At 38.6% G+C, this 20,567-nt stretch overlaps 1 protein-coding gene and 1 pseudogene across 1 annotated transcript in view; one reads left to right on the forward strand and one right to left on the reverse strand.

Annotated features, from left to right (window-relative positions):
- Positions 1-2,727, forward strand: part of LOC121301764 — a 20,015-nt pseudogene extending 17,288 nt beyond the window's left edge.
- A 2,339-nt stretch (positions 2,728-5,066) lies between these two features.
- The window catches only part of LOC121301945 (integrin beta-3-like), a 44,647-nt gene continuing 29,146 nt past the window's right edge, over positions 5,067-20,567 (reverse strand). The window contains exons 11-14 of the mRNA XM_041231677.1: positions 14,860-15,082; positions 11,764-11,864; positions 10,809-10,928; positions 5,067-5,347 (exon numbers count right to left, since the gene is read on the reverse strand). Of these exons, the coding sequence (XP_041087611.1) occupies positions 5,082-5,347; positions 10,809-10,928; positions 11,764-11,864; positions 14,860-15,082 (710 nt within the window). The 3' untranslated portion in view covers positions 5,067-5,081. The remainder of the gene's footprint in view (positions 5,348-10,808; positions 10,929-11,763; positions 11,865-14,859; positions 15,083-20,567) is intronic.

The following is a 20,567-nucleotide window of genomic DNA, read 5'->3' on the forward strand; positions in this document are numbered from 1 at the left end:
AAGTTCAGCAGCGAGATGTAAGCATGTCAAGTGACTCGAGCCGTTGCTATGAACTTGTCCTGTTGCTATGCACAGCTGCTGTTTTTTAAAAGCACAATTTAATAATTTGATTCCACTGATCTGGAAGCTCCCTTCCAGAAACTACCACACGGTAGATGACCACAGAACATTCAGATGTCTAGCTTTAAAAACTGAAACGGAAGCCTTGTAAAACATTGAAAAGGTAAATACATGTGTAACTATTTTAACCTTCAAATTCACAATGAATATACTGTGTACTGGTATCTAATAGCAATACAGCTATTGATCTAATCTTACTTTCTTGACTTCACCCATGCTGAGCCTAGCCAGGAGCTCATTGTCCTCAGTACGAGCTGCACTGATCGGCACTCGGCTGACCATTTGAAATGTCGATGCCTCGTGGAGGCCTTCCGTGCCAGCTAGTTGTCTGCAGAAGAAACAAGTAGCTTCACTGGCAACCATTTCAACATGTTCTGTGCTTGAAGACCGTGATCTGGTGAGCTTGGGTACAGCTGAGGCATCATCGCTTCCTGCAGCTGAAAGCTGGTCTTTCTCTCTGTTTGCAGCATTGTTTTGTTGTATTGGATTCTGCAAGTTCGATGCCACAGCCTTGTTGGCAACCAAAGCAGCAACAACACCAGGACCTTCCTCTACTCTGTCTAACTGTCTTTCCTAGCTCATTAAATTTGACTAGGTTTTCAGCGAGTGACTTGTACCTGCTTCCAACATCTTGCCTTTTGCATTGTGCCACACAGGTTAAGGCTCTGATGTTTGTTCCTGACAAATAACGCAAAGCTCACAGTCTGTCAGAGCTGGGCGCTGTGATGTTGTAGGGGCTGCAGGGTCCACAAGATGAAATTTCTTTGACATGGTTACTTGTTTTGTTAAGCCACCACCAAAGACTGTAGTTTCTCCGTTACCACTACTAACTCTCAACCAGCATCAACATACTTGTAAACAGAAAAAAAATCTAGTTTAGTTTAGTTTATTAAAGAAGACTGTTTTACCACATATGATTTTAAATTAAAAATTAAACATTACCCAGACCTTCTGTGTATATGAGTATAGGACTTAAGTTTATATTTTATCTTTACTCTCACATCGTTTCCACAACACTCTTAATCATAGTGGTGTGCAAATGCAAGCTCGTTAGGCGGCCTTATTCAAAGCAAGAGGCACATTAACTTCGCCTCTGTGCGTAACTGAAAACAGTAACAGTCAAAACCAGAGTAATAAATAAGTGACATGTATGATCCCTTTAGAAAAGTTGTAAAGCTAAGAAAAGTATCTCATTAAGCTCTTTGTAATGGTGGTCCACTATGAAAGGAGCTATATAAAAATAAAGATTATATTATTGCCATGCAGAATCTCATAGTCACTTTAACTTTAAACCCAGATTAGCATCTCCTTGGTCCCTATGTACACTGATACCGATGTTACTTTAGATGCATAGTAGTACCAAACTACTGTGGATTATTTCTAATTGAAAATCCTAATCCATAATGGCACTTGTGTTACAGAATAAGGATTAGTATCAAAGTAGGTTTATTAATTCTGTGCTTTGCAATTTCTGGAAGTCAAAAAATGACCTGAAGCAATCATTTAAACAAGGTGGAAAAAGCTAACAAATGATAATGTATCATAACAAATGTTATTGTAAGCACTGCGTATGAATCCTATTGTTTCCAGCCTGGCTGTGTGAATGCGGTTGGTTAGAGAACTCTGCTTCTGAGTATTCTCAGAGTAGTTTTGTGCATTCCAAGGTTTACTAGCCAAGGTGCCTGTCCAGACTAGAACTGTGTTAAGACAGCTTTAGGCATTTGGTTGCATACTGGGCTGGATTCACAAATCTTGTTTGACAATTACATCAAGTTTGCAATTCAAGTAACCATTTTCAACTGCTTTTCCCAAGAATGTATACTCAAAGAACTATTTAACCAAAGAGAATGTTTATAAATACAAAAAGCAGTCCTTAAAAACCACAAATACCTGCTGATTTTACAAAACTAGAATGCACAAAACTACATTCAAAGCCTTTACTCCAAATGTAGTACTTTTTTGTAACTCAAAATGTTGTGCTTTTTAAAAAAACAAAATGAGAGAGAAAAACTGGAAATGAACAATATGAAAATAATAATAAGCCCTAGAAAAATCACAGAATATATCTTTAATTATGCGTTTCTGCTTTAAGAAAAGTGGTGTTAATAATAATTAGGAATTGGAATACATAACTCCTGGGTAATTCAATTTAATAAGGTCTCTTAGTCACTCAAGTAAATGTTGTCACGGTGCTACCATGTTATAAGGTTTGTAGCATTGCAGCATTCCTATAATACAAGATCGCTGTCATTGGCTGGCATACAGCTCGTGCTCAGCGGAAGATGATAAACAAAACAACAGGAAGAGTTTCATTCTGTCTTGGCATCTCTCTGTTCCACAGAATGCCCGAAGGGTCCTGACATCCTGGTGGTCCTGTTATCGGTGGCGGGCGCTATCCTGCTCATCGGCCTGGCTGCCCTGCTAATCTGGAAGCTGCTCATCACCATTCACGACCGCCGCGAGTTTGCCAAGTTTGAGGAGGAGCGTGCCCACGCCAAGTGGGACACGGTGAGGGGAGATAAAAGGGCTGCGGGTTCCAGGAGGGACAAAACAAGCTATAATTCAATAGGCAGGACATACAAATACAGCTGGTTTCCTTTCAGCTAACCACTGAAGTGCAACTAGATCTGTAAACAGAGAGAGAGAGGAGAGTTGCTTGCATTTTTTATATTTAATAGCCATTGACCTCTGGATTGAAAACAGCTAATCAGTGTTGGTTTACAAAGTTATTGCAAAATGAATAGTTGATGAGCTTAGCATTTGGCAGACACTACGGTACGGTATGGTTCTTTGTAATGCGTAAACAACATGGAGATATTGTTTGGTTTAAAAGAAGACGATGGGCGATGCATTGATTAGTGTTTTTCAAACACCAACATATTCTCGTAGTCATTGTATCAGATTTTGTGTTTTTACTTATTATACTACATTTCATAATTATAAAATAATGATTTGAAATGCATTCACTATATTAACGTGCCGTAACCTGTAATCAAGCATGTACAACGCCCCCTACATTTCAAAAGGGTCACAGTTAACTAAATATATTTAAATGGGGCTCTGCTTTTCCTAATGAGTAAAGAGTATCTTATTTAGTTCTGAAATACACATATGTTTTACAAAGCGCAGAAGGAAAAAAGAAATGTTGGAATGCAGACATCTTTTTCTTAAATCCTCTTAAAATTCATTCTATTACACCAGCTTGTTAAGCCCCTGTTTTGAAGTTGGTTTTCCTACAGACTCACATTATTAAAAGTAACCAGTAATTGCTGATGCCACCTAAAACAAGGAATTACAGTTACTACGTATTGAGACGGTTTATTACTGAAACAAACAGTTACTCATTATTGCTACTTCTTTTTACAGTCCTTATTGGGAGTTCATATAGCCCAGCCCAAGTGCCATTGTTGTTTGCCTCTTAGCTACGTGTAGTCCACCAAATGGTTGAATGAAGAATACATGTGATTTATATTTATTTGCCTTTTAACACAAGCCATCATCTATCAATATATCATTAGTGATCAATAGTCCTAAACAATTCACGGCGCCTACCATCGTTGGCTGGGGACAGAGGGGACGGGGGAACGGTACCGGGACGGGGGACGCCTCCCGCCATGAGCGGACCCTGTAATACACATTTTGTAATGTGTTTGCCTTTCTAATAAGCCTTGAGACCACCAAACGCATCTAGTTTGGCCACAGTAAAAGCATAGCAGTGTAATGAAGCACTGTGAAAGCATATATAAGTGAGGTATGGTAAACCATGATACACTATGAGAAATGCATGGCATAGCCATGGGAAATGTACACTGATAAACTTTTATGTCACTTCAAAGTTACCCGATACGGCCGTAGACGAGTACACATGTACCAATGGTAATGGTCACTTATATATGCTTTCACAGTGCTTCATTACACTGCTATGCTTTTACTGTGGCCAAACTAGATGCGTTTGGTGGTCTCAAGGCTTATTAGAAAGGCAAACACATTACAAAATGTGTATTACAGGGTCCGCAACTGAATGGTAGGGGTGATTGTTTAGGACTATTGATCACTAATGATATATTGATAGATGATGGCTTGTGTTAAAAGGCAAATAAATATAAATCACATGTATTCTTCATTCAACCATTTGGTGGACTACACGTAGCTAAGAGGCAAACAACAATGGCACTTGGGCTGGGCTATATGAACTCCCAATAAGGACTGTAAAAAGAAGTAGCAATAATGAGTAACTGTTTGTTTCAGTAATAAACCGTCTCAATACGTAGTAACTGTAATTCCTTGTTTTAGGTGGCATCAGCAATTACTGGTTACTTTTAATAATGTGAGTCTGTAGGAAAACCAACTTCAAAACAGGGGCTTAACAAGCTGGTGTAATAGAATGAATTTTAAGAGGATTTAAGAAAAAGATGTCTGCATTCCAACATTTCTTTTTTCCTTCTGCGCTTTGTAAAATGTATACACATAAAGTCAACTACTATAAAGATACTCTTATTTTTTTTTTTTTTTTTTTTACTCATTAGGAAAAGCAGTTCGGGGTAAATTTATATAAATCATTGACACTGGGAAACTTTGCATTCCCCGCACAACAACATGCTTGATTACAGGTTACGGCACGTTAATATAGTGAATGCATTTCAAATCATTATTTTATAATTATGAAATGTAGTATAATAAGTAAAAACACAAAATCTGAATGTTATGATGCCTCTGTATGTTGGTGTTTAAAACACTAATAAATTCATCGCCCATCTGTCTCATTTTAAAACAACAATATATACATGTTTGTTACGCAGTTACAAAGTAACATACAGTACCGTAGGTGTCTGCCAATGCTGTTATTCATTTGCAATAACTTTGTAAACCAACAGCTGAATTCAGCTGGTTTTCTCTGTCACATCTATATTTATGCATCTCTCTCTCTCTCTCTGTTTACAGATCTAGTTGCACTTCAGTGGTTAGCTGAAAGGAAACCAGCTGTATTTGTATGTCCTGCCTATTGAATTATAGCTTGTTTTGTCCCTCCTGGAACCCGCAGCCCTTTTATCTCCCCTCACCGTGTCCCACTTGGCGTGGGCACGCTCCTCCTCAAACTTGGCAAACTCGCGGCGGTCGTGAATGGTGATGAGCAGCTTCCAGATTAGCAGGGCAGCCAGGCCGATGAGCAGGATAGCGCCCGCCACCGATAACAGGACCACCAGGATGTCAGGACCCTTCGGGCATTCTGTGGAACAGAGAGATGCCAAGACAGAATGAAACTCTTCCTGTTGTTTTGTTTATCATCTTCCTCTGAGCACGAGCTGTATGCCAGCCAATGACAGCGATCTTGTATTATAGGAATGCTGCAATGCTACAAACCTTATAACATGGTAGCACCGTGACAACATTTAAACACAAAAATTGAGTGACTAAGAGACCTTATTAAATTGAATTACCCAGGAGTTATGTATTCCAATTCCTAATTATTATTAACACCACTTTTCTTAAAGCAGAAACGCATAATTAAAGATATATTCTGTGATTTTTCTAGGGCTTATTATTATTTTCATATTGTTCATTTCCAGTTTTTCTCTCTCATTTTGTTTTTTTAAAAAGCACAACATTTTGAGTTACAAAAAAGTACTACATTTGGAGTAAAGGCTTTGAATGTAGTTTTGTGCATTCTAGTTTTGTAAAATCAGCAGGTATTTGTGGTTTTTAAGGACTGCTTTTTGTATTTATAAACATTCTCTTTGGTTAAATAGTTCTTTGAGTATACATTCTTGGGAAAAGCAGTTGAAAATGGTTACTTGAATTGCAAACTTGATGTAATTGTCAAACAAGATTTGTGAATCCAGCCCAGTATGCAACCAAATGCCTAAAGCTGTCTTAACACAGTTCTAGTCTGGACAGGCACCTTGGCTAGTAAACCTTGGAATGCACAAAACTACTCTGAGAATACTCAGAAGCAGAGTTCTCTAACCAACCGCATTCACACAGCCAGGCTGGAAACAATAGGATTCATACGCAGTGCTTACAATAACATTTGTTATGATACATTATCATTTGTCAGCTTTTTCCACCTTGTTTAAATGATTGCTTCAGGTCATTTTTTGACTTCCAGAAATTGCAAAGCTCAGAATTAATAAACCTACTTTGATACTAATCCTTATTCTGTAACACAAGTGCCATTATGGATTAGGATTTTCAATTAGAAATAATCCACAGTAGTTTGGTACTACTATGCATCTAAAGTAACATCGGTATCAGTGTACATAGGGACCAAGGAGATGCTAATCTGGGTTTAAAGTTAAAGTGACTATGAGATTCTGCATGGCAATCATATTAATAATCTTTATTTTTATATAGCTCCTTTCATAGTGGACCACCATTACAAAGAGCTTAATGAGATACTTTTCTTAGCTTTACAACTTTTCTAAAGGGATCATACATGTCACTTATTTATTACTCTGGTTTTGACTGTTACTGTTTTCAGTTACGCACAGAGGCGAAGTTAATGTGCCTCTTGCTTTGAATAAGGCCGCCTAACGAGCTTGCATTTGCACACCACTATGATTAAGAGTGTTGTGGAAACGATGTGAGAGTAAAGATAAAATATAAACTTAAGTCCTATACTCATATACACAGAAGGTCTGGGTAATGTTTAATTTTTAATTTAAAATCATATGTGGTAAAACAGTCTTCTTTAATAAACTAAACTAAACTAGATTTTTTTTCTGTTTACAAGTATGTTGATGCTGGTTGAGAGTTAGTAGTGGTAACGGAGAAACTACAGTCTTTGGTGGTGGCTTAACAAAACAAGTAACCATGTCAAAGAAATTTCATCTTGTGGACCCTGCAGCCCCTACAACATCACAGCGCCCAGCTCTGACAGACTGTGAGCTTTGCGTTATTTGTCAGGAACAAACATCAGAGCCTTAACCTGTGTGGCACAATGCAAAAGGCAAGATGTTGGAAGCAGGTACAAGTCACTCGCTGAAAACCTAGTCAAATTTAATGAGCTAGGAAAGACAGTTAGACAGAGTAGAGGAAGGTCCTGGTGTTGTTGCTGCTTTGGTTGCCAACAAGGCTGTGGCATCGAACTTGCAGAATCCAATACAACAAAACAATGCTGCAAACAGAGAGAAAGACCAGCTTTCAGCTGCAGGAAGCGATGATGCCTCAGCTGTACCCAAGCTCACCAGATCACGGTCTTCAAGCACAGAACATGTTGAAATGGTTGCCAGTGAAGCTACTTGTTTCTTCTGCAGACAACTAGCTGGCACGGAAGGCCTCCACGAGGCATCGACATTTCAAATGGTCAGCCGAGTGCCGATCAGTGCAGCTCGTACTGAGGACAATGAGCTCCTGGCTAGGCTCAGCATGGGTGAAGTCAAGAAAGTAAGATTAGATCAATAGCTGTATTGCTATTAGATACCAGTACACAGTATATTCATTGTGAATTTGAAGGTTAAAATAGTTACACATGTATTTACCTTTTCAATGTTTTACAAGGCTTCCGTTTCAGTTTTTAAAGCTAGACATCTGAATGTTCTGTGGTCATCTACCGTGTGGTAGTTTCTGGAAGGGAGCTTCCAGATCAGTGGAATCAAATTATTAAATTGTGCTTTTAAAAAACAGCAGCTGTGCATAGCAACAGGACAAGTTCATAGCAACGGCTCGAGTCACTTGACATGCTTACATCTCGCTGCTGAACTTTCACAAACACATCAGAAAGAAAATATTATCTGGGAAGAAGGCTAAAAGGAGTAAGGCTTGAAAAAAAAAACCATAATTCTTAGAAACACATTAGCATATTGTTTTTGCAAATCCCTTAACATTTTTCTAGAAATTATTGATATTTTCAGACTGTTTTCGCTTTGACTCTCGTACAGTAAGTCCATTCAACTTGACATCACACTGCAGACTGACACCCCTGTAACCAGGTTTTAACCCTCAGCTACACTTAGTGGCATCACGTTCCGATTCCTGCCACTGGGTTAATATCTCACTCTGGTAATATATCTTGCATTTACCAGTCAACTGTTTTCCTTGCCATTCAATAATGCTTAATTAAAAGCATAATATTTGCATGTACGTCGCTGTAAAAGACTGAAATGTTCTGATTTGAAAGTACCGTAGCACAATATAGCACACTGAAAACACTGCAAAGTGTATGTTTACAGCTTCCCTGTGTTTTTAATTATCACATTATTTTAACATGTTGTACACGTACAGTATAACACACTGGAAAATATGTTTAATGAACACTATTAGAACCAATGCAGTATCTACAGCTATGGTCAAAAGTTTTGCATCATCTAGAAATTAAAAACAAACAAAAAACATCATGTAATCAAAATTATATCACAAAAGTCTACTGGAAGCCAAACAGTAGTAGAGTAGTACAGTAGTTCCACAGCAAAGACATATTTCCTGTCCCTATTTAGTCCCCTGAAATTGGTATTAAAAGGGTGTTTCACTCGTTTTCCAAGGCAGTGTATTACACTTACCAGGAAGATTAAATAAATGCACAATTTTTGATTATAACTGATTGGTATATAATTATTCTAGCAGGTAATTCTAAATTTGAAAACCAGTCAATTATATGTCTGATTTCACAGCCCCCAGTTAGCACTAATCTTGGACCCGCCTTAGTTAACATTAGGTAGCCTGGTACCTTGTTTCCACCAGATGAGCCCTGCTTATACTTCCAGTACATGGCCAACACATGATTTATTCATTCATTATGATTTATTTTTATAATTGATATGCTATTATTTCTAATATGTATAGGAAATCCTCCTGGTTCCATGACAATTGGATCACTGTTTTAAGTATTATTTTTGTTAATTTGTATGTTGATTTTATTAGTTTTTCTAGTTATAAGCATTAAAAAAAAAACTAAAAAAAACAAACAAAGAAAGAACACAATACATAGCCCCATGACAGATATTTTGTGAGGCCAAAGGTTCACTACCTGGTTGTGGCCTGGGGCCCTGACGGTCTGCTTGTGTCAGTGGAAACAGGGAAGACGATTAGGGCTCATCTGGGTCTCTGAAATTCCTTACTTTTTATACACAGTAAAACAAGTCAATATATTCATGGGTATAAAGACAATCACTGTGATTACAGACCCTGCCTGTTGCTGCAGGTAGCAACATGTGTTCTTTTGTTTTCTGGGTGTTGATCAGCTGTCTCTGACAAACACAGCTACCAGACTCCTGCATTTATTAGCTGCAATTATAGCACTTGCTTCGTAACGGATTAGTGGGAGCTGTGACCAAAAGTTTTGCATCACCCTAGTTTTCAAATCATCGTATAATTGAATGCTAGTCAGTGAAGCATAATCTTTCTGCATTTTGATTTAAGTATAAACATAAATAATAATCACAATACTCACACTTTGATGGTTTTTTTGTATTTATTTATTAGGTGCGGATGCATTTTATTAACAGCAATAGCGGCTGGTTGAATGTTTTCTGTGTTTGGTAGAGTACTGTAAATCCAGATTTCATTACTTGCAAAAGAAAAATGAAGGAAGAAAACACTAGAGCCTACAGAAAGTGGAAAGTTCTTCCATGTCCCTTTGGATAATCTTTACATTGCTTTAATAAACATGATATCATTGTTAGTTATTAAAGTTTTATCTTGAGGTTAACATTTTAAATGGCATGCATTTATGCTGAGCTGCGAAGTAAATGGAAATGTGATAACATTTACAGTGCAGACTGTTTTGCAGGTTATTTATAATAACTTGCTGAACAGAAACTGAATCCATGTATCTCCGAAGAGATTCCCAGATACTGTCTTTTTATTCTGTGCATCCAAACACTTGTGATTACAAATTTTAAGAATTACTGTTGGTATTCTGTTCTAAACCAGCAGATTGTCAATCCCAAACTGTTGTGACATCAGTTATATATTAAATAAAGTTTTTTTTGCAACTGTGGTACCATTCAGTAGAGAGAAAATTGTAAAGGGGTAACTTGAGCTGAAAAAAAAATTTGAAAACCATTGCCATATAGAATTAACATATGTTACGTTAACATACAATGAAAAACTGAACTGAAATACTGTACTACTATTATGGCTTCCGGTAGATAGTTGCAATACGCATTTTGAAGTTTCTTTGTTACATGATATTTAGCAAACTATCTAAATTATGTTCATACGTTTTTTAATTTTTATTATTTGTCTCAATCCAAAATTTCTTGTTTGTCCATGTAAACAACTGTGCTTGCAAAAACCTACCAACTGAAATACTGCATAACCTCACTCCAGGTATTGCTTACTATTATGGCTTCCTTTGAATGGTAGATAGTTGCAATAGAGGCAGGTGTAACCGGCAAGAAAATGAGCGCCAACAACTGAGTCCTATTGATAACAATTATAAATCACCAATGAGAAATGTTCATGTCAAAGTACTTACCTGGTGTACCGATCTGCACCACAATTCTATAAATCAACACTTTTTACATAGCAGTTCCTCGAGTTTGTTTTTGTGATTTATAATAAGTGTGTGTCTCATACAGCTTCACAGTCCAGGCTGCTTGAGATGTAATGCAATGAGAGACACCCCACACACAACAGAACAACTTGTTAGGAACATGCATCCTCCTGCATGTCTGTAAATACAGCAGTTGATATCGTAATTAAGATCACTGTGGCAGGTTCCTTTGTATATGAAATCATATGTCCCTCACCTCGTTCCTCGACCACATAGAGGACTGATGTTCCACTGGCATCCTCATAGTACTGGAACCTCACCACACAGTCATCTTCGTCTTTGTAGGTACAGTTCATAGCATTCTTATCATGCAAACCTGAACACAATAGGAAATAGGGTTATCATTCATACATAACTTATTTTGCTATCTGTCATAAACAGGAGTTTCAGTTTATGTTTGATAAAGCGCTCCAATGTGACTGTTTACATGTGAAATTCAGTGTTTAGATATACCACACATTATTATGATGGGTTCACTGGGACTTATTCAATTTATTTAAATGGTAGGGAATCCACTCTTTATTAGATGTGGGGCTGTATGTTGTATGATGTACAACACCTCTACTAAGCTCCAATAAGGTTTGTAGTTTATATAGCACACAACTCACAGTACTGATATAGATTCATTTGGGCAAAATCCTCTACTTAATTAAATGCTGTGAAATATCAACAAATATAATCTTCTTGTTTAGATTTACTTTGTATATCCTTTTCTTTTTCGGTCGTCACATCCTGAGGACTTTTTAAGAGTCAGAAGTTGAAAGCATAGCTGGTGTCTCAAAGTAGAGCGTTCCAAAATATCTTCTCTATAGTAAGTATAGCACAACCATTAGGGTGTAACCATTAGTCTGTACAAAATGTTTATAGCCATGCAGGGTCGTACTTCAATGATTAAAAAAAAAAGAAATTATTTAGGTCCTCTGCCATTGAGATCAGTTGAATAGACCTCACTGTCTCTGCTGCACACAAGTCATTTGCTGCAGCATACCCTTCCAGATACTGTTAATAAGCTTACTGGGCTTGAAAGAGTCTGTCAATCAGATGCACTTCACCACGATATGTTCCAAAATATTACTCTACACCCCTGGAGAAAACAATAAAAACAATATTGTTTTTGTAACAAAGCTGCTGGATTGTGTGGCTGTTCTTACCAAGGTCTTTCACCAGTATGATTTCATCTCTGCAGATTCGTGCGCAAGTCTTGTCATCATTGAGTTTGCCCCTCTGGAAATTTCTGCATTCCACACAATCCCTAGACAGAAAACAAAAGCAGAGAATTACATTTTAAAAAAAGTTGCTTTCAAATAGAGAGCAGTTTCAGCTCTACAATATAAGTGGTTCTGTCTCTATCTATAGAAAGAATGTAAGTGAAGCATGGGGTGCGTGGTGTACATAATGAGTTATGCAGTCAAGGCCGTCCTGGCTGTGCGAAGTTGCAGGTTCTAGTTCCTGTGGGTTAAGGAACTTTCTCCTCATCGCGCTGCAGCAGATCCCTAAATTGGGGAAAAAAATTAGGGCTAAAATAATTGGGCATTCAATTTTTTTTTTTAAATTTACAACCATAGATATGGAGGAATGGACAGGCAGCTCCACACATCACCAGACCGTTTTACTCTTTTATTAAGGTGGGTGAACAGAGCGTGGTCCGGTTTATCCTCTATAAGAAGGACAGTGTGTGCGTGAATGCAACCATTTTTGAAATCAACATAAAATTATTTCAGTAATCACCAATTGCAAAATAAATATTCCCCACTACACATCTGTCTTAAAATATTTAAGTACATTTGGGTGGTTTTACATTTACAGAGCTCTAACACTACAAATCGTAAAAGACAATGAAGCGGCACGCTGAATTTTGAGACTTATAGACGGTGAGTGAAGTGCGTGGCACAGCCATTTTTGGTTGCCGTAGTTCAATACATTTTAAAATTTCTGCATACCCGTCAGCATGATAATCTGAACATTTTAAAAAAGTCAAATACATATTTGGGGGCGGTATTGCAAAACTTTACCCACGATACTGATGCCCAAAAAACAGACGACTGGTTAGTGGTATGTGGCAGGAAAACATTTTGAATTATGTTGTACACCTATTTCTTCTATATAGTTTTAGCTCAAAGAGCCAACTTCCCAATGTTTTGGTATGTTAACATGCCTTTGACAAGGGAAAGTGTGTTTAAAAACAAACATTGGAGGTATTTATAGGCTTTTGATGCCATTTATTTCTCATTGAATGTAATGTCTTTGTGATGTCATTCACTATATAACTAATGATGTAAGCTAGAAGTATATCTTCATATATATATATATATATATATATATATATATATATATATATATATAATAGATGGGCTTCAGTGAGTTACAGGAAAATAAATAATTAGAGACCGAAGGTGGAGTAATTTATAAACTGTCACAGAAACCCGAGACGGAATTGTTTTCCTGTAACTCACTGAAGAGGCCCACCTATTATTTTTATAATACATGGATACCCTTGTAATGCTAATATTAAAGAAGACGAGGTTCAGCAGTACAGTTTGTTTTTTTTAAACATAGTGTTTCAGTGCTGTACAGACGTTCTGTACCGTTATCCGTTAGCGCTTCAGCTTTATTTAGATGATTGCCTTTACCTTGTTTTAATTTCCTGTTCCTCTTCAGTTTCTCCAAGCTACGAATGTATCAGCTTTACATCATTTTTTTTTTTTTTTTTTATGTATTCTTATTTTGTTGATCATTAATGAACATTTCTGTACTGTGGGTGCTGTCGAGTGATTGAAAATGAGACATTCTGTCGAATGGGTCAAAGTTCAAGTATATTTTCCTCTAGAGGAATTATCACTTTTTGACATCACTACTGTGGTATTATGCCTTTTTTTCGAATGGCTCAGGATGCAAATATAGTGCTACCCCGTTGTAACACGACCCACTATAGTGCACAGTCCATTATAACACCGGTAAGGTTGTGGCTCCCATTTCTCCCATAATGCAATTTGACTCACAAATGTTGGGTTTTATCTCTGTTTTATGTGTTTAAACCCATTTAAACTCAAACTGGGACATATAGTACTTGTAAAGCTCCCATGCTTGCACTGTATTTTTTCTCTAAAAGCAAAAGCAAACTGTTAATTTTACAAAACTTACAAGTGTGTAGAAACATCCTTGTTTTCTGTGTTATTTATTTACAGTTTACAACATTTATTATAAAAAATACAATTTAAATAAGAGTGGTATAAATTTTACACTGGTGGAATGTCAGTTTCTATTACACTGTATATATTGTAATGACCCAGGATTTATACTGTTACACCAACCACTGTCTACAGACCCTGTGTGTGTGTGTGTGTGTGTGTGTGTGTGTGTGTGTGTGTGTGTGTGTGTGTGTGTGTGTGTGTGTGTGTTTGTAAACACGGAAGCAGTAAGCTTGCCTCAGCTGGGATTGATTGACGTCTGGTTAGGCGGGGACATGTAAGCCCACATCAACACAGACAGAGCTGACAACTGAATCAGACAAGCTGTTGTGTGCAATACTGTTTGTTGTTTTTGGTGTGGCCCAGGCTGACAGGGGCCAGGAATGATAGTCCCAATAAACCTTGCAGTATTAAGATGTATTGGAATGGCACATATACAGTTTACTGTTTCAGTGACACTTATGTATCAAACCAGTAATGTAAAATATTGTTATTGTGGCTTTTTAAGACGTTGATTTTCCCTTCATAGATATTGTGACCATACGGTAGCTGCTCATCAGAGCTATTCAATGCGCTTAGTTTGATAAAGGAATGACCAAGGACTATATTCCGGGTACTATTTCCTTATCCATTATATATATATTATATATTCATATATAATAATATATATATATATATATATATATAATATATATATATATATATATATATATATATATATATATATATATAATGTAGTTATATATATATCATATATATATTATATATATATATACATTATATGTATTATATATATATATATATGTATATATATATATATATATATATATATATATATATATATATATATATATATATATATATATATATATCTATATATATATATATATATATATAAAGTATCAAACTTGTTTCAAACATTTGAAAAAGGCTTTTAGTCAAAATGTCTAAATGTATTAAGTTTGTTTGAGTTTCTTTTTTTTTAGAAAGAAAATCTTTAAATATGTATTGCACAGAAGGGAATGGTACCAGAGTCTGAGGGGGTTCACAAAGGCTTACTTCTTGAAGGTGCAGACATCGGGACAGGTAGGGCATTTCTCGCAGGTGTCCCCATAGGCGCCGGGCTGGGTGCACTCACACGTCCCACAGACACACTGTCCCCTGGAGCTGCACAGCAGCCCAATGCTGGACATGCAGGTGTCTGTGCGTGTTGAGCAGTTACAGTAATCCCCCTTCCAGTCTGGATCACACAGGCAGTCTCCACAGCTGCACTTCCCATGGCCTGCACAGCAGAACAAACACAGCGCTCATTAAATGACAAGGCATCACTAGCCACAGCCTTCAGAAATGTAGCTGAAAAGTTAACTTTAAACTACCCCAAAAACCCTCTTCATGGCAGATACAGCAAAATGCTGAACTAATCTGTGGATATCTTTATTGTATATTTAAACATGCAACCACATCCACCAGAAGTCAGGAAACTGTAGGAGAAGTGACAGACTGTGTGCCAATCCAGGATACAGCTCTTTCGCCTGCCAGAGACAGATGCACATGCTACAGGAAACACCAATATAAACACTGGGTGACGAAGCTAAAAGAAACGCAGCAAAGACTGGGACTACTGGGCCTTCATCAAATTAGCCAGTTTCCTAATCATCATGACTAACATGGGTCCCCTTTTCCCTTCCCAGAAAACACTCCAGTTTGGCATCTAACACACATACACAGGGCCATATTTGGTTAAAGATATAAATTTGTAATGTTAAGATATCTTTTTATAGTATTAGCAGAACATTTAAATAAATACATCAGGACCACTGAGGTCTACTTTCAAGTAAGAATGGAAACGGAACGGAAATGTAAGATGAACCAATTAGAAGCAATAAAATATTGATACACTATAAGAAGACATACTGGAACAGTGGTTCTCAACCTTTCCACTGCTGCGGCACACCTTGTTGTACATTTATTCTTTGAGGCACACCACCCTACTTTCTCCAAATGAACCTGCCCTCTAATAAAAGCCTCAATTCAAGCCACCTTCAAAAGAATTCCTTATTAGCTTAAGTCGTTTACAGTGAAAGCTGTTCAATGCCACAGACTGCAAGTCAAAGCAATAGCTAATATTTTAGAACCAGGAACCAACAAATAAACAACAGAGAGGTGGAGTTTGGTGAAGCTGAGAGCTTGCGTTCAGCATTTAATAAATGAACAAACAGAAAATAAAAGGTTGCAAGACAAACAAAACACAGGACATGGCACTGGTAGCCAAAACAAAGGGCTGAAACAAAATGGATTAACACTACACGAAACAGACACTAACAAACATCGGACGAACAGACAAACACGGTGAGATGTTATTATTATTACTATTATTATTATTATTATTATTATTATTATTATTATTATTATTATTATTATATAGTGAATAAAAACATGCTGCTTTTATGCAGCTGTTCCGAGACTTGATTGTTAATCAATCATTCAATTGGAGTCTCGGTACAACTGCACGTGAATTAATAAAAAGTGCAATTCCCCGTGCTCACATGTTATTACATTTTACCTGCTTGTGAAGTGCTGTGCAATCCTCGTGCCTAAATACAAATATACATTTTAAACACTTACGTTACACAGACCCATTTATATCCCGTGTACCAATGACTATACACCAACATTAACATACTACACGTAACATACAACACAAATAAATAGCCCAGGGGACGGGCACTTTGCCACATATACCCCCCCTTGTGCAAAGCACACCTGGCCTCAACGGCCACCTCCCCCCTTAAAAACCCAGCAGTCCAGGTCAAAGTCTTGGGTCGGGAAGGGAGGCTTCACTGGGCCCATGGCTGAAAATGCTGTCAGCTCCCCTGCCGGTAGTGGCACAGCTGACAGCATGGTGGTCCACTCCCGCAGCGCAAAAGCTGGTCTATCCCGTTGCACCCCTGGCAGCGGAAAAACTGCCAGGGGCAGTGCTGTCAGCAGACCTGCTGACAACTTCCTGGCTGACTCATTCAGCCGGGGCAGTCCTGGCAGCAGAAAGGCTTCTGAGGAATGTGGTCTCCTGACCTCTCCCCCCTTCTTCATAGCCGGCAGCTCCCTCTGGTGGGGCTCCGGCCACACTGACCCCTAGCAGAGCTAACGGCGAACCCTGGAGAAGCAGTTCCGATGACCCTAGGCGAAGCAGAGCCGGCAGCTCCAGGTGAAGGCAGCAGCGGACCCTGGGGAGAAGAACTCGGGAGGGGAGCACCTGGCCATAGTTGCAGCAGCGGGAGCTCTGCTTCTCTCTCGTACCCTACCACCGGTGGCTACACAGTCAGTGTGGAGACAGAGGCAGCCCCAGGTGATGCAGACCAGCAAGCAACCCCAAGTGACGCGGAGCAGCAGGCAACCCCAGGCAATGTGGAGCAACAGGCAACCCCAGGCGATGCGGAGAGGATGGCAACCCCAACTGATGCGGAGCAGCAGGCAACCCCAGACGATGCGGCCGGGCAGTTCTTCCCCGTGCTTCCCTCAGCAGCCTATGCAAGGGCTGCTGAGGACCGCCAGCATCTAGTCCTGGTTCCTTTGGTGAAGGGAGAGGCAGCTCCTGCTCCTCCCCCTGATGGTGATGGAGGCAGAGGCACCTAATGTGCAATTAATTAATGTGTTCTAGTGTTGAAGTAGTCCATAAATGTACAGTGTGTATGTGTTTGTGTGTGTTGGGGGGAGTGGGTGTCCATGTTTTGTACGGCCTTTCCACTGGAGATTACATGATATTGAGTTAGAAAAAACGGGATCTTGACTGCTGAAACCTCGTGAGCTACAAGCACGATTTCTGCTCCGGTTTACAAGAGTTTTAACAGCTATTTTTATCGTGAGAAAGCGATTGACCCTGCCGTTAAAAAGGACGTCCTTGTGCTGTTTCACGATATACTTGCGTGACAACATCACACAGCCATTACTGTAAAGTCGATTTTCAAGTGCACGTAAACCAAGCCATTGTTTTCCTTCACAGTCAAAAATCACTCCAAATGCGCTGACTCGGGCGAGTTGTGTAGATGAGTTTAGAGTTTTTTGCTGGAAAAAGAAAGTACAGAACTTTTTTGGTAGCTGTTAAACATTTTTTTTATGACATTTGAACAGGTTTTAATGTATTTGTAATAATTTTTTAGACTGTTATATACTTTTGCTGTTATACCGCCTGCCTCGTTAGGAGCCTCTGAAATAGACTTTAGTTTTGGAATTTGCATTGTTTTTTTGTGAAAGAAAAATAAATGATTCATTTTATAAATCAAAACAGTTTAGGCATACTTTCAAGTCTTTAAATTACTGGTTTCTAATTTTGTAATATTAACAGTTTCACAAAGCAAGTTTGCAAATCTAAATGTTCTAAACTGCTTTGAGTGCAGACCATACATCACAAACCAAAAGGCTATGTAGCCCTGGAAGAACAAATCCTTTGTGGAGAAGCATATCGCCACAGGGTGCTTCTTTCACACTGTACTATAGGCTTGAGGAATGAGGCGGGACACCTAGAAATAAAAATATTCTGGTTTGTGCCAGAGGCCTCAAAACAGCTGTGATATATTCCTTCAGCATCTGATCTCTTTGCAAAACCCTTCCCCTGGTTTACAGTGGTATTTGTCTTCCTGGTTTCCCTTTTCAAACTCCTGAAGGAGGGGAATGGCAACCAGCACACGGCTGCTAAACTACTGTTCATTTTGCCACTAATTATAATTTCAGGTCTCCTAAACAGAAGCTTGATAAGTCAGCTGGTAGGAGAGGATGCTAGAGCATTTTAGCTGCTGCTTCTCTACCGGATTTTTTAGCTTTTAATTTTGAACTTTTAATTAGTAGATTTTTGGGCGACTGGGTGTGCAAGTGATCCTGTACCTATTTTTATTGCTTTTGATATCCCTGTCTGCCGTGCTGTTAAACTTTACTGTACCGCAGCCAACCTTGCTACCTGTTTACTGATACTGCCACGGATTAGGTTGTCTCCTGTCTAATTCAAAACTGTTTTTGGTCTCCTAGTCCTATCTGTCCTGCCTGGTCGTCTGTCCTGTGGATTCTGCCTGCCTGCCTCCTCCCTCTAACTGTGGCGGTTTTGCCTGTTGTAACCCGTTGCTGTTGTGATTCGTTTGAACTCCGTCTGGAGCAACAGACTTGCGAGGTGGTTTACAGACGGCAATGAACCGTCTCAACCTATGTGAAAGGCTATGTCGGCACTGAAGCTCAATAGTGGGCGTGGATTGAAGTCAACATCTGCAATTTTTTGTAGCTGTTGACAGTATATGCAATAGGTAAAACTATCTGATGGTTACCTAATCACCTAAAGATATTGAGTGGCTAAGGAAGTCTGTGTTTTAGGGCTTGCAGAGGTATGTAGCAGTTTCTGTGGTAATTCATTGATGTTCCTGCTTGCCTAGTGCCTCAGGTGCTAGTGACTAGCACAGTTTGCTCAATAACATGGCTGAGTTACCATATCCTCACCACTGCCTGAGTGAAGAAGTGTCTCCTAACCTCTGCTTTAAGTATATATCCACTTCTTTTTCAACTGGTCTTTTGGTCCTGGTTTCTGTACTTCGCTTAATGTGTTTACAAGTGTTAACTTTGTCAACTCCTTTTAAGACTTCAATCAATTCTTTATTCTCATTTTAAATGAAACAGACAATTAGATCAGATACAAACAGTAATACTCCCTTGATTCTATAATTCAGTAATTTGTTGCATGTTGAAAGTACAATACTGTACTATACATTGGTCAACTAGTCACCACTCAATAATAAATCAATATTAAACATTAATATGTCTGGTGCTGTATTTGTGAATGTATCGTTTCAAAACACTTGTTTGTGTATTTAACAGGCGGTCTTTGTACCTGCTACTTTTGTTGTAGGTTTTGATGAATGACGAGAGAGAGATGCAGTTGGCAACTCCACTCAGGCGTCTAGGTATTATTCAAATAAACAAAGCTGCAGTGACAGCTGGCCGCCACTAGGGTACCAGCAATGACAGTCCTAGTGCAGGAGGACATACACATACACAGTGTAATCAAAATAATAACTCCAAAAATGCAAAGCAAAATACAGTGGGAAAACAACTAAAAACAAAAGTTTGCCAAACACTGGCTTAGTGCTGCTCCCACAAAAAGAGAGGTCCCGCTCCAGAACCTACTCTGTGACACACTAAAATAAACTGTTGTGGGATCAAAATCCCCTAAACTAATCCCTACACAACTCACTCACTCACTCACTCACTCACTCACTCACTCACTCACTCACACAGGTGAGGCACTCACTCACTCACTCACTCACTCACTACACAGTAGTGAGGCTGCACGCTTGCTGGAACTAGAACTGGCTTTCCAGAACCAAAAGAACTGGCTTTCCAGCTCTTTTTTATATCATGTGGCTGGGCTTAATGGACCATCAATTAGTCAATTAAGACCCAGCCACATTCCGAACAAAGATTTGGCAGAAATGGATTTAACACCATCCTTTCCAATCTTAAAATCTTTTCAAATTTATGTACAACTGCAAAAACCTGCCATATCTAGTGCACACTTACGTTTTTTTTTTAACTATACATATTCACAACAATACATTATTTACACATGCAGGGCTTTTGCCCTGCCACAATATTTTATACTTTAAAACTGCTTGCGTGTTTTTTTAAACTATTTACGTTCTGAAATGTCATTTATATGCTGCAACTGCAGCTGCACTTCCATCTATCTGAAACTGCACGCTTCCCAATTCACAATCAGAGATCGACTGTCA

The sequence above is a fragment of the Polyodon spathula genome, chromosome 28, assembly GCF_017654505.1.
Source record: "Polyodon spathula isolate WHYD16114869_AA chromosome 28, ASM1765450v1, whole genome shotgun sequence".
In the NCBI taxonomy this organism is placed as follows: Eukaryota; Metazoa; Chordata; class Actinopteri; order Acipenseriformes; family Polyodontidae; genus Polyodon; species Polyodon spathula.